At 33.3% G+C, this 14,194-nt stretch overlaps 1 protein-coding gene across 1 annotated transcript in view; it reads right to left on the minus strand.

Moving 5' to 3' along the window:
- Polr3D (RNA polymerase III subunit C53) overlaps positions 1-14,194 on the minus strand; it is a 65,791-nt gene that overhangs the window by 34,223 nt on the left and 17,374 nt on the right. The window contains exons 2-3 of the mRNA XM_090377328.1: positions 10,612-10,731; positions 4,907-5,049 (exon numbers count right to left, since the gene is read on the minus strand). Of these exons, the coding sequence (XP_090233454.1) occupies positions 4,907-5,049; positions 10,612-10,731 (263 nt within the window). The remainder of the gene's footprint in view (positions 1-4,906; positions 5,050-10,611; positions 10,732-14,194) is intronic.

Consider the following 14,194-nt stretch of genomic DNA (forward strand, 5'->3'; position numbering starts at 1 on the left):
CGTTTAAGTGACATTGATCATAACGAGTGATATTGCTGGTTTAGCATTATTTTAAGAACTTAAGAGTACTTCAAATTTATATTAAAGACAATATTACTCAATTTGAAGTGTTACAATATATTTTTAAAAATTTATGCAAATAAGGGAAACAAAGGGGTGCTCTTACCAAGAAAGGCTTAAGTTCTGCAAATTGCAGCTTCTGGAGACTAGGCAAGGTGATCTGATTGAGGTGTATAAGGTCTTGAATGGGTTGAGCAGGCTCAATGTTGATGGGATTCTTCCTCTTGCTCAGATTACGCACTTGCGAGAGCATAAATTCAAACTGAAGAAAGACAGTTGTAGAACAGTTGTTTGGAAATTTGCATTTAGACAGCGAGTGGCTGAATGTGGCACAAACCTCCATCTATTGTTGTGGAAGTTGATAGCTTAAATAAATTCAAGCAAGAACTGGACAAACTTTTGGAGCGGATGGGGAGGTGAATGGGAAATGAGTTCCTCCCCCTTTTTTTTGGCTGATGCTGTATAAGCTTGCTTTCTTGCATCATATGCCACTACTAATGCTAATGCCAATTTTTTTTACTTTAGACAATTTTTCCAGTTTTAGTTGGCTCAGGTGAATGGAGTTTTTCAAAATTAAAATTAATGAAAAATTATTTACGATCGACAATGTGTCAACAACTGCTCTCTAATTTGGCAATAATTTCAATAGAAAATGATCATTTGGAAAAAATAAACATAAATGAAATAATAATTGATAAATTTGCATCTATTTAAAGCAAGGAAACATAGATTTGTAAATTTTTTTTTAACATTAAAATTTTCCTTTTATTTTATTATTGTGATAGAATACGATTACTGTGATTTAGAATTTAAAATGTATTTCCAGAATTTCAGAATCATTTTGTTATTTTTGTTTGTTGTTTCATTATATTATATGTGAGATATGTTGTAATTCTTTTCTTTTTCAATAAATTAATAATAATTATTTATGTCTTATTTTATTTTTTTAGTCAAATATTTTGGGGCAGCAAATTGGATTTCGCTTACTGGCAGCACAGGGTCACAGCAGCCCTGGCTCTGTATAAGTAATGTATTTGTTTCTTTAAGCTTTCTTGATTTAAAGTTTTACCTATATTCACATATCAAATTCTGGTTCCTACATTAATTCTGTGTCTTAATTTAGTAAAAATGGGGATGATCTGTCAATGTTTCTTACTTATTGCATGTCCAATTGCTGAATTATCGGTACAAGTGTCACTTGATGATCATGGAGATTAACACCATTTGTTTCAAACAGTGAATATTTAAAGTAATGGAAAAAGGGGAATTATGTTCACAATGAGTATTGTACTATTATATATTATTGAATTATATCATTTAACCCAAACCATAAGTAGTAGCATACCATAAGTATGCTACTACTTATAGGTTTTTTTTTTTTTTTTTTTTGCATTTTGTTTTGAAAATCAATATAATTGGAGCAGATGGAGATAGTTTTTGTTAAAAACTATATTACATTTGTATGTGTGACAACAATTCAGACAGCTTCTTATGTGGAAATTCATACTGAAGAATAAAAAGGAGATATTTCTTTATATTTCTCTTTATATTAAATATAAAGAGAAATAAAGTTAAACAAACAATTTAGTACTTTTCTCAAGAGAAACATTTCTTCAACATGTACAGCCCAGAAACCTATGCTGGAAACCATCTTTATTCCTTGTTCAATGTCAGTGAAATATTAACATATTGCAGGATCATCTCAACAAGAATAGAATTATATGGAAATCACACCATGGGTTTGTTAAGGGAGGATCCTGTCACACTGATCTACTATGACGAAGTAACAAAGGAATTCTATGCAAACAACATTTCAACCTCATATATTTGAATTTCAGTAGAGCTTCTGACACTGTTCCACAAAAACTGCTGTTCAAACTGGAGCAGTGTGGAATTAGGGATAAGTTACTACTAAGGATAAAGGGATGGTTAAGTGGCAGAAAACAGAGGGTGGTTATAAATAGACACTGCTCTTCTTGGGTTAATGTTCAAGTGTGGAATCTCATGGTTCTGGGCTGGGTCCCTTACTGTTAACAGTATTTATTAATAACATTGATGAAAGCATATCAAGCTTATTGTTTATGTTTGCAGATGATACAAAGACTGGCAATATGGTTAAGTAATCAAAGAGACTATTGTAGTAAAACCTAAAAAAATTGGGCAGATGTGTTGAGAAATGGCAATTGAGGTTTAACATTGATAAATACAAAGCCAATTAACACACCAATTAGGTGGTACCACACTGAAGGAAGTAGAGAATGAAAGAGACCTAGGAGTAATTGTAAAGCACAATATGAAGTTCTATGAGTAGTGCAGAAAGGCCACTAAGAGAGCTCATGGGATTCTGTCAGCGATATACAGGAATGTTGTCAGTAGGAACAATGAGGTGATTATCCCATTGTATAATGCAGTGGTTTTAAACTGGGGTGCCGCAAAAACATTCCAGGGGTGCCATGTAATTTGGGTTTAAGTTATTTAAACTTATATATATATTTTTTAATTTAAGTATTTATTTCATTATAAAAAAGTACATACTTATAATTATATTATATAACTATTATATAACATTTTTTTTCAATATTAATATATATATATTTATATACATACATACGGAGAATTGGATGTAACAGGCAGAAAATTGAGTAGGGGTGCCACAAAATAAAATAAATTACTTGAGGGTGCCATTATTAAAAAAAGGTCGAAAAACCACTGGTATAATGCAGTGATAAAGTTGCATCTTGAGTACTGCAAACAGATCTGGAAGCCTCATTTTAAGAAGGGTGTGGATCTCTTGGAATGGGTGCAGAGAAGCGCAGCAAGATTAGTCAACGATATTACACAAAGGGTTTCAGTTCTATAAACTGCAGTGCTTCAATTAGGACTCTGTGCAAGTGCTAGGCACTTGCACAGAGTCCTAATTGAAGTGTTTAAGGCTTTAAATAGATTGAGAACTTAATCTTACTTCTTACTCCTTCTTGGATAACACATACACTGGAACACAAGTTAAAATTGAAAAAGGATGGCTGCAGGATAGCTATGTGCAAATTTACACTCAGCCAGAGAGGAGGAGTTGTTATTTGGTTTTTAGGAGCATTAGCAACTAAGGCCATATTTCTCCGGAGATATGGTGGTCATTCCCTGACCTTTCCGCATCCTCCGTATTTGGTGGTCACGGGCTTGAACTCCGGTCTAATCAAGAAGCTTGTGCTACGCACTGCTGCTCCTGCCCACCAGCCAGAGAGTAAGTGACTGCCAGAACAAACTACCATCTGGTGTTATGGAAGTGGGTAGTTTGAATAAACTTAAAGAAAGAAGAATTAGACATTATTAGAGAGGAGATGGACAGATGAGGTGGGCAGTTTTTTTTGGGAGACAGGGCTGGTATAGAAGCTTGCTTCATTTGTAACTATTAATATGAATACTAATATTTTCTATCAATGTTGTGCATCAGACAGTTCGATTATTTAAGGCAGCAGTCTTTCTTCTAGAGACTTAAGGCTGCATATCACATCTCTGAATACATTGCAAAAACATCTATTATGATATTATAAAAAAATAAATAAATCTGCAAGTGCAAATATAAATTTTTAAATTTGATGACAATATTCATCCATGCCACTAATGCATTTATGAAAGGTCATGTGACAACTGAAGGATTAAGCAAGTAAATATTAAGCCTATCTTTAGGAGAGGTGCTATGGAGTCTGCAAACTAATAAACTAATTTCAATGCAAAATGGCATACAAAAATATTCAACACAGTGGTCTACAAGTTTCTCTCCGTTTACCTTAGTCTAACCAACAACAGCATGGTTTCCATCTTCGTAAATCTATTTCAACCAATCTAATATCTTTTTCTGGCAGTTTGCATCAGAGGCCCCGGATAACTAACAGCAATCTGACTCACTTTACAGACATTTCAAGAGATAAGGACAATCACTTTTCCACAAGAAACATGAGACTTACAACAGTAAAGAAATACTTTCCTTGGGCCTTAAGTCAATTATAATATGAGAATAAATACAAGTTTTTTTAACTATACAGTGGGGAAAGGAGATTGGAAGGAATCAAAAACAAATCTATCACTCCCTCTCATAAGTTGACAATTTGCAATATGAACAAATAAATTGAGAACTTTCTCTGAGAAATTTTCATAATTATGGTTCTCTATTAATGTGAAATTATGCTTCTTTGAAAGGTCAAACCAGTGCTAGAAGCTGCAAACTCATCACTAGGACCTCAAATACTAACTGTGGGCATTTTGTGTATGAAGATTTTATGCAGATTGTTATTGCCGCTAACAGCACTAACACTATTCCTTAAAGGCAGCAAAGGATGCATTAGAATGGGTTGTTGTTTTTGTATAGGAAGGGTTTTAATGCTAGGGGACAGCTAATAGCAGCTATTGATAAATTAATATATTGATAAGTTCACAAATTTAAAATGCAAATTCTTTAAAATGCAATTTATTATACATACTAACATAAAGGATATTTTCTATTCACACTATAGAGATAATATATAGAATTTTAAAGAAACACATTAAAATGTAACAAAACAGTAGAATTTCTCATTTTTCATTCCACTGTAAAATGAAAATAAAAAGAAATATTTAATTTATTTATTCTGTAATATTTCCTCAATTTTTTTTTTTGTATTTTTTATGAAACTAGAAACACTGTAAAAAAAAAAGTCTCAAATTACAATATTTGATCAATAATAATCAAAAATCTAATTTTCCTTTACTAATTTCAACAAATTCTAAAACTGATTAAAATTAATTCAGAGACACCAGTTTTTAAAGATAAAAAGATATTCACAAAAAATGTAAAATATGTTTAGCTTACATGACTTTCTCTGTTCAGCCATTCCCTCTGCAAATACACTTCCTTGTGATTGGACGTATCGATCACCACGTCCTCTTCCTCTGCCTCTTTCTTCATCCCTTCCTCGTCCCCGTCCCCTTGTACTTTTAGTGTCAGTTTTAGTACTAAAAATTTCAAAAATTATAAAGCAATGTATTGTGTGAAAAGCATAGTATAAGTAGCAGTCAATGCTAAAATAAGTAATCTTAACTCTATTTTTATGTACTATTCAAAAAACATTCTTATATTGTTCTGTATTATATACTTAACTAAGCATGCTTTACTATACCAAGCACAATCATATGATTAATTGAAATACTTTCCTACATCAAGAATGCTCCTATAGTTAATTGAGTATGCTTGGTGTAGGAAATTTCTCCATATTTGCAACTCCATATTTTTACATAAATGCAGAGTTAATTATTCACTTACTTCCACATTGATTATAAAACTATATTCTTGTTAAGGTTATAAATCATTACAAATAATAATAATCATCATCATCATCTGTTCTCTTCCATGACAAGTCTATGATAGTCAGAATTCATTCTTCTCCTTTCTCTGTGTTTCTAGACATTTCCTTCAACCCACAAAACCCATCAGCTGCTATAAAATCATTCAGCATTACAATTCTCATTTTCTTTTTGGTTGCTTGCCCATTTCTTTCCCTCCAATTATATCTCTTAATAAACTCTCTCCCCTCAATAATGTACAATTCAATTTTCTTTCTTTTCCTTATAACATGTATCACACTTTGATTTTCTCTTACCTTCTCATTTTTAACCCTATCTGTCCATTTTACTCTTTCAAGCATCCCTCAAAATACACATCTCAAAAGCTCAGATTCTTTTGATAATTACAACTAATAAGTGTCTTTATGATCTTTCTTCAGTTTTACTGATAAAATAAATATGGCTGCTGGACAGAAGCAAATCACAATGAAAAATACATTTACCTTTAAACTTTCTTCAATATAATAAGTAGTAGCATATAATGAAATTGCCACATGAATTTCTTTAAAACCTGAATAGCTATGCTTTCCAGTTCAGTTTTTCTAAATTGGTTTCTTTATAATCTTCATGGCAAGCAATAATAAATGAAGAGAAACTAATCAATGATTCACTGCTTCTTAATATATTTCCTATAAATTCAGTGAACAAGTCATCTGTAAATTATGTAGTATAACAAAAATCAGAATAGTATTATGTAATGTAAATCAGCAAAATAAATCCTCAATATTTTGTTGTTCCTCCTCGAGCTGCAATTACAGCCTTGCAACGATCTGGCATAGAGTTAATAACTTCTGGATATACGGTTGCCCAATTTCATGGTACCACACCCTTAACAATGCTCTCCTGAAGCTGAATCTTACTTGTTGGCTTCGTCTGAGCAATTTTAGATGACATTATGTACCAGCAATTTTCAATAGGGTTCAAATCTAGACTGTTGCCGGGCCAGTCCAACACTGCAATGCCAGCATTTCTGAGGTATGACTGCACCTTAAGGGAGAAAAACGAGGGAAAACATTGATGTATGTTTTAAGCCTTGTGAGACAAGACGACAAACTCATCATTAAATCAAAATAGCATAAAACTTACCAATTTTTGCTGTGTGGCAAGGTGCTGAGTCCTGTTGAAAAATGCAGTTTTGGACGTCTCTGTGGTGATCCCTAATAATAGGTTTCCAGCACTCCTCCAAGATAGCAGTGTAGGTTTCTGCATTCACTGTTCCATTAATAAACTTAATTTGCTTCACCCCTTTGCTTGTTATGCATCCCCAAAACATCTGACCGACAGGGAACTTTACAGTTGGTGTTATGTAGTCAGGATGGTATGCCTCCGATTTTCATCTTCTGCCATATCGCTTCCCATCCAAACCATGTAGGTTGAATTTCGATTCGTCAGAAAAGATGATGATGTCCCATTGCTCTTTTGTCCATGAAACATGCATTTTTAGCCAAACAAGTCACTTCTTCCTCATTTGTTGTGTCAACAAAGGCTTCTTCTTGGGCCGATAGGCATGCAGACCACATTCCAAAAGCCGTCTTTGGATAGTTTGTGCACTTGTTCCAACAACAGAGGCCATCTCAAAGTCCAGTTTTAGATCAGGAGCACTAGCATGGCGATTATGAAGGCATAGCCATTTCAAATATCGATCTTTGGAAGGTGTTGTCACTTTCTTACGATCTGATCCAGGTCTTCTCTTCACATCACCAGTTTCACGCTTTAATTTCAGCACCCGGGGTACTGTTGACTGGTGGCAGCCTATTTTATCAGCGATATCACTTTTTTTTTCTTTTTTTTTTTTAATGAAAACCCCAAACACAAAAGGTATCAAAACCTATAGTACTTAGTACCGTGCATGGATTGAAGGAGAAAAATGGGGGGGGGGATGCCGGTAACTTTGCTCTAGAGACTAAACATGGGTTTCACCACTTCAAGCCTCCAATAAGCAAAGTGGTGGCATTTCACCAGTTGATGAAAGTCATCTACCACCTGAATGTAGAAAGCCCTTCCTGGAACAGAGCAACAGCTACACTTTTTTTTCTTGGTGTCAACTGAACATATGGAGCCATGCTTACACCTCTGCAAAACATTATACTAATGAGCATGTACACCCTTCCAACGCCATATTTATAGAAGCATTATCTAATGCAACACCTTTACTTTTCTACAAACAAAATGACTGTAATCAAACAATATCTTATACGTTTCGCTACAAATGTTACTTTTTTAAAGGTGATGCAGCTTTTTTTTTTTTTTTTTTTTTGTCCGCCATTGTAGGTTTCAAATTTCCATAACTGCAATGTCTTGAAATTAAGTAAATCTGAAACAGACCATTAAGCATGTTATTATAGATTATTTAAGGTCAAGAAAGCATGGATGGTCTTTAATGGACTGCTTATATTAATAACATTTTACATTAACCCACAACCAGTAAAAATGAAAAAAAAAAAATTTGCAACAAGTAATCTTCACAACAAAACTGCCATGATTTCAAAACAAGTAAGATAATTACACGTATGATGAAATAACAAAAGCTGAGACACATGGCCAGCTGTTGGAAATGAATAAATAGTATATTTATTCATTCCACTGTTGTTTTGTATATTTATTAATGATATTGATGAAGGTATATCAGGCTTAATGTTGAAATTTGCAGATGATGCAAAAGTTGGCAAGATTGTTAATGACAGTAATGGCAGTGTGCTACTGCAACAAAATCTAGAAAAGTTGGGCAGGTGGGCTGAGAAGTGGCAACTGAAGTTTAACATTGACAAATGCAAAGTACGGTATATGGGTAGAAGTAACTCCAGAGTAACGTACCAACTGTGTGGTACTACACTTAGGGTGGTAGAAAATGAAAAAGATCTGGGGGTAATTGTGCAGTCAGATATGAAGTTTTCTGAACAATGCAGACAGGCTGCAAGAGCAGGTCATGAGGTATTGCCAATGTTATACAGGAATTTTGCTAGTAGGGAAAAGAAGATGATTATCCCTTTGTATAAGGCAATGGTCAGGTCAGGCCATGCCTTTAGTACTGCATACAGGTCTGGAGGCCTCATTTTAGGAAGGATTTAGAGTTGCTTGAGCGAGTACAGAAAAGGGCAACAAGATTGGTGAGGGGGAACAAAGGAGTGCTCTTACCAAGAAAGGCTCAAGTTCTGCAAATTGCAGCATCTGTAGACTAAGCACCTGCAAGGTGATCTGACTGAGATGTATAAGGCCTTGAATGGGTTGAGCAGACTCAATTCTGATGGATTTTTCCTCTTTCTCAGATTACAAACCTGAGGGGGCATAAATTCAAATTGAGGAAAGACAGTTGCAAAATAGATGTGCAGAAATTTGCATTTAGCCAGTGGGTAGTTGATTGCTGGAACAAACTTCCATCTGTCATTGTGGAAGTTGATAGCTTAAATAAATTCAAGGAGGAACTGGACAAGCTTTTACAGGGAATGGATGCGTGAAATGGGGTTGTTGTTTTTTTTTTTTGGCTGAGGCTACATAAGCTTGCTTTCTTGCATCATATTCCTCTACTAATGGTAATGCTAATATATACAAAATTTTATACATTTATTTATTCCCAATAGTAGATACTTCAATTTTTGATTACCATAGTATTTATCTTGTTATTAGAAAGTAAACTGCAATAATCTCTCGCTTGCATTATTCTATGAAGGAAAAGCATTTAAGCATTTCTTTTCTCAGTTTTTAGAATTATGAGGGAAATTAACTTTTGTGGCTGTCAATAATAAAAGGCAATGCCTTCCTGCTTGAAAGAAATAAATATGGAACTTCATCACATATTCATATGCCAAAATGAGATGAGTTATTCCTTGAATAACTCATCTATGAATAACTAATACCTGCCCAAATCCACAGGATGAGGGACTAGAGATAAGAAAATATACAAAAGCAAATACAACAAAAATTTTTTTAATGACTCCAATAAAAAAGAAAAGAGTCACTCAACTACAGATTTTTCTAAAAGGAATGTATGCACAAGCACTGCTAGTGAAGTTTATGGCTGGAAGACTTGGATCTACTGACTCTAAACTTTTCTAAATAAAATGAATGTGTAATCAAAACCAGACTGGATTTTAATTTAAATTTAAACAAAAAGGATTTAAAAATAAAACAGAATGACATATGTTGCAATCATAAGAAGAAGCACACAGACCACAATGGAATTCCTTGTGATAGTAAATGGCACATATCTTTTATTTGTCAATTAAATATTTATAATATACACTGGCAACTGCAATTAAACTGTACTTTTAAATTCTAGTAATATTAATCCTACCCAGTTTTGATCAAGCATTCATTTTATTTAACAACCCAGTGTTTGTGACTTTTTGAAGTCCATGTATATATGTAATCCTATATAATAATTCAGGTTAACATAATAATAGTGGGGGAGGGGGATAGCACCAAAAATAAAGGATATATTTTTGAAGAAACCTTGATAAAAAATATTTTAAATCTTAAAAATTTTCATGCTAATTTTAGCTGCATGCATCCATCAGTTACAAGTGTTAATGTATCAAATTATTTCCCTATGATAATTTTGTAGTCTGGAGCCTCATTAATTTTGAAAATGAAATATCTATTGCAAAATGAAACTATCATAGCTAAAGACATTAAGTCTTCGTGAAAACTGGAAAACCACTGAAATTTATATATTCTCTTTGTAAACTCAGAATTATTGACAATTTGGCTGGAAAGCCAATGCCAAATCCAATATCAAATGCTCTGGAAAGAATTCATTGTAGTATCCCCATATGTCTAACTTACACTTTAAAATCTTCAGTTACTTATAAAATCTTCAATTTTATAAGTATAGAGTAACAAAGATAAAAATGGATTTGGTTCAGTATTAATGTTCCTCTCCTCCAACCTGTGTTATACCTGTCGTAGACAGTTAAGTTATAACCATTGAAAGGAAGAGGAAGGAAAGATTTACGTCGGTTTCATGACTATCACTGTTGATAAATTTTAATCAAAATTAAATTATATTATAAGAGAATCTATTTATCTGAATTTCACAGATTTATTTCAATAAAAGTCCATTATTCATTACACAGCACGAGTAATGGACTTTTATTGAAATAAAATCTATGCAATTCAGATAAAACTATTTCTAGTCATTAACAAAAAGTTGTCATAATTATGCTAAACTGAACTTACTCCTCATTCTCATTTTTGCCTTTTGCAGATCGATCCCGCCTTGCTGGAATATTAGGGGTGAACACTCGTTTTGGAGCACCCCCTAATGTCAAATCCCGTGGTCCCCGAATAGAAGGCAAACTGGTAATAATACAACATCATCAGAACATATATGAAAGGTCAAGCTACTGCATTGTGAAACAAAATATTATCTTAAATAGTGTTAAGTGAAAAATTCTGCAAATATGTGGATAATGAAAATTGATGCACCAAAAACGTTATTATCAACTATATCTCTTGCTATATCAGTTATTCAACATAGCAGCAAGTACCTGAGAACCTTACTGCAACCCTTCACTCTATAGCAGGCCTGTTCAGCATGTTTAGGACCTAAAGCCACTTTCAAACATTGATGTATATAACTGCAAGCAATAAATTTATATTATAAATAACTTTAAAAAGTTTAGATCACAGAAGTGCCAGTAGAGTTTTGCCAGATCAGCAGCAGAAGGCATTAACTAGGCAGGTGATGTTTATATATCAATCAATGTTTAGTGCAGTATTGCTTTCCAGAGTGTAAGTGCAGTAGTAGTTTCCACAATAATTTTTGTTGAGGAAAATAATTTTTTTGTGAGCAATATCATAGTGCTGCACAGGCAACATTATGTATACGAGATGTATATTGGCTTGGTGTGCTCTACAGTCAAGGATTTTTCTCCATTAATTTAGTTCCAAAATTTTTAATAGTATTTTCAATATAAATCATAATAAGTACATAACAGTATCTTATGTTTGCAGATCCAGCCAAACACTGAAGATTTGAGTTCCCATCTGGAGTTCTTTCAAGCATAATATATATAAATGAATAAACTTTAATATTTGACAAAAATATTTGCTTTTTCTATAATTTCTATGTAAAATACAATATCCAAATGTTTAGAAATGATACATATTACTTTTAGTATTTTAAACAAGTTTTAGATAATGAAAAGTTTTTATGAACATCTGAAAAATCACACACAAGCTGCATCTTTGTCAATGTTCAACGGTGCATGGGCATTCAAGTTTAAGGACCAATTAACACACAAAGTGTTTTTTACACATATCCGTTGATCCTTAACCTGGTAACAAGCACTCACACCCCTGATTGTTACAGACACAGTCATCCAGCACCTGACAGGTTCTGGATGACTGTCTTTTTTTTAATTATTATTTTTTATTTATTGTTTATTTCTGAGAAAAGTTTTTTTTTTTTTTTTTTTTTTTATTAATTCTGTTTGAAACATTCCAATGTGTGATCTTTTACTAATGGATTTCAATATTTATTAAATGTGACTTTTTTATGTTTTTAATGAAAATTAAAAAAACTATTTTTTACTCATTATTTTCAATGAAACAAAACATTCATTAATTCTGCTGAAAATGAAAAGGAATTGTTACAATCATGAAATATAAATATGAAACTATTAATCACTTTCATTTTCCAGTTCAGAAAACCATTAAATATGAAAAAATGCAGACTTTCATGTAAACAAAAGAATAAATAAAAGAATAAAATGATAAATAATAATAATAATAATAAAAATAAGAAACCAGTTTACCTCAATCAAGACAAAAATCACATTTTGTGTAACAATTAAACATAAAACAAAGAGTTATCTAATTTCTGTAACAGATGTCTAGCCAACAGCTGAGAATTTGTTTACTTTACTTCTTTAGAAGAGACTTGTTTACATTATGTTTTTGTTGTTGTTGTTATTTGGTTTTTAGGAGCATTAGCAACTAAGGCCATGTTGCTCCGGGGATATGCGGTGGTCATTCCCTGACCTTTCCGCATCCTCCGTATTTGGTAGTCACAGGCTCTAACCCCAGTCTAATCAAGAAGCGTGTGCTACGCACTGCTGCTCCTGCCCACCTGGCTACGGAGGCGCCTGTTTACATTATACTGAAACTGAAAGTAGCACAAGGTAAAAATATTTACACAAACAGTCCAGCAGAACTTGACATGTGTAATTCCTAGTAAACAATAATTGTTCACTTCCAAAATTGCTCAGACAAAGTTGTCTATATTTGAAATTACTGAAAGTTTGTCTTGAACCAAAATTTAATAAAATTTATTCTAAAGAGAGCCCAGCTGGCTCCTGCAAGACTACTGTCAAGTTAAACCTCATAAAATCTAGTTTATTGAAAAAAATGCTCAACATATCTAATAAAAAAGATAAATTTGGGCACTTTGTCAGAAATTCTATGATAATTACCTCCCCACCAACTTGGCCAAACCACACATGCAGTTAGATGATATGACAAACTGCCTCTCATCACTGTAAGAAGCTCTTTACCTCTGGCAACGTAGAGATTCATCCCTAGAGGAATTTCTTAAAGGCGTTTTCACTCAAATGCTGCAGCAGTTAGCTGATCTTAAACAAAGGTGTAGGTTATCATAAGATATTCTAGATCTTTTAGCCTGCAAACATTATGAAATTGCCAACCATTCCAGTTTTACAGGGGGATTTCCACTATTCATGTGTCTTTTCTGGTAGTTTTCTTTTCTTCTGAATTTTAGTTTATACTTTTAAAATGTGCACATGTGTTATGTTTTATTTGTAGACATGGAATTCACAAGCTCAGCTCATGTTTAGCATGGAGTCAATCATGTGCTAAGTTTGTGTTTTCAGTTTCTCTCTTTTGGACAGTAACGTGTTTGTGTATGTGTGTGTGTGTGTGTGTGTGTGTGTGTGTGTGTGTTTAATGGCGCACAAGCTGCTGTGGCTATAGTGCACCTACAGTAACTTGTAAGTGTAGGCAGGTGGCAAGGTAGGCCCTATAGATGATTTATCATATATTTGCTTGTAGATAGGGAGATAGTAATACTACAGTATAAGGCAGTTGTGAGACCATGCTTGGAATACTGTGTCCAGGTATGGAGACTGCACTTAAAAAAAAAAAAAAAAAAAAAAAAAGGCTTCTTGAAAGGGTCCAAAAGATGGGCAACATACCTGGTGAGATCGGCAAAAGGGCACTCATATGAGGAAAGGCTATGAATATGCAGACTGCAGATCTTGGAAATTAGATACCTTAAAGAATATTTTATGGGCTATATAGGGCTCTAAGAAGTAAAGGTAAAATGAACAAGGATGAAATTTTCACTGTTATAAATGATTCCAGAACTAGGGGCCATAAATTTAAATTATGGAGTGGGGGGGCTTTAGAATGGATTGCATGAAGCTTTCTTTTAATTAGCAAGTTGTTATTTATTGGAATAAATTGCCTACATGGTTGGTTGAGGCTGATAGCATGGGGTAATATAAAGCTCAGCTGGATAGATACTTACATACATGTGGGAAATCAGTTTTTTTTTTTTTTTTTTTGGCTGGTGCAGCAAAAGCCCAGGTAATAAAATTAATGCAAATTAGTAATATATAGGATATTTGGCATTAATATATATAGGATATTATAGTAATATCTGGATATACAGAATGATGCTAGCCCTTGATAATGTACCATATTATCAAGGGCTAGCATCATTCTATATATCCAAATAATAATTAGCAGAAACTATCTGTTTCTGATTGTTATTTTCCAGTAATAGCAGGACCTAACAATA

This window comes from Mastigoproctus giganteus, chromosome 7 (genome assembly GCF_048544385.1).
Source record: "Mastigoproctus giganteus isolate SK-2022 chromosome 7, ASM4854438v1, whole genome shotgun sequence".
NCBI lineage: Eukaryota > Metazoa > Arthropoda > Arachnida > Uropygi > Thelyphonidae > Mastigoproctus > Mastigoproctus giganteus.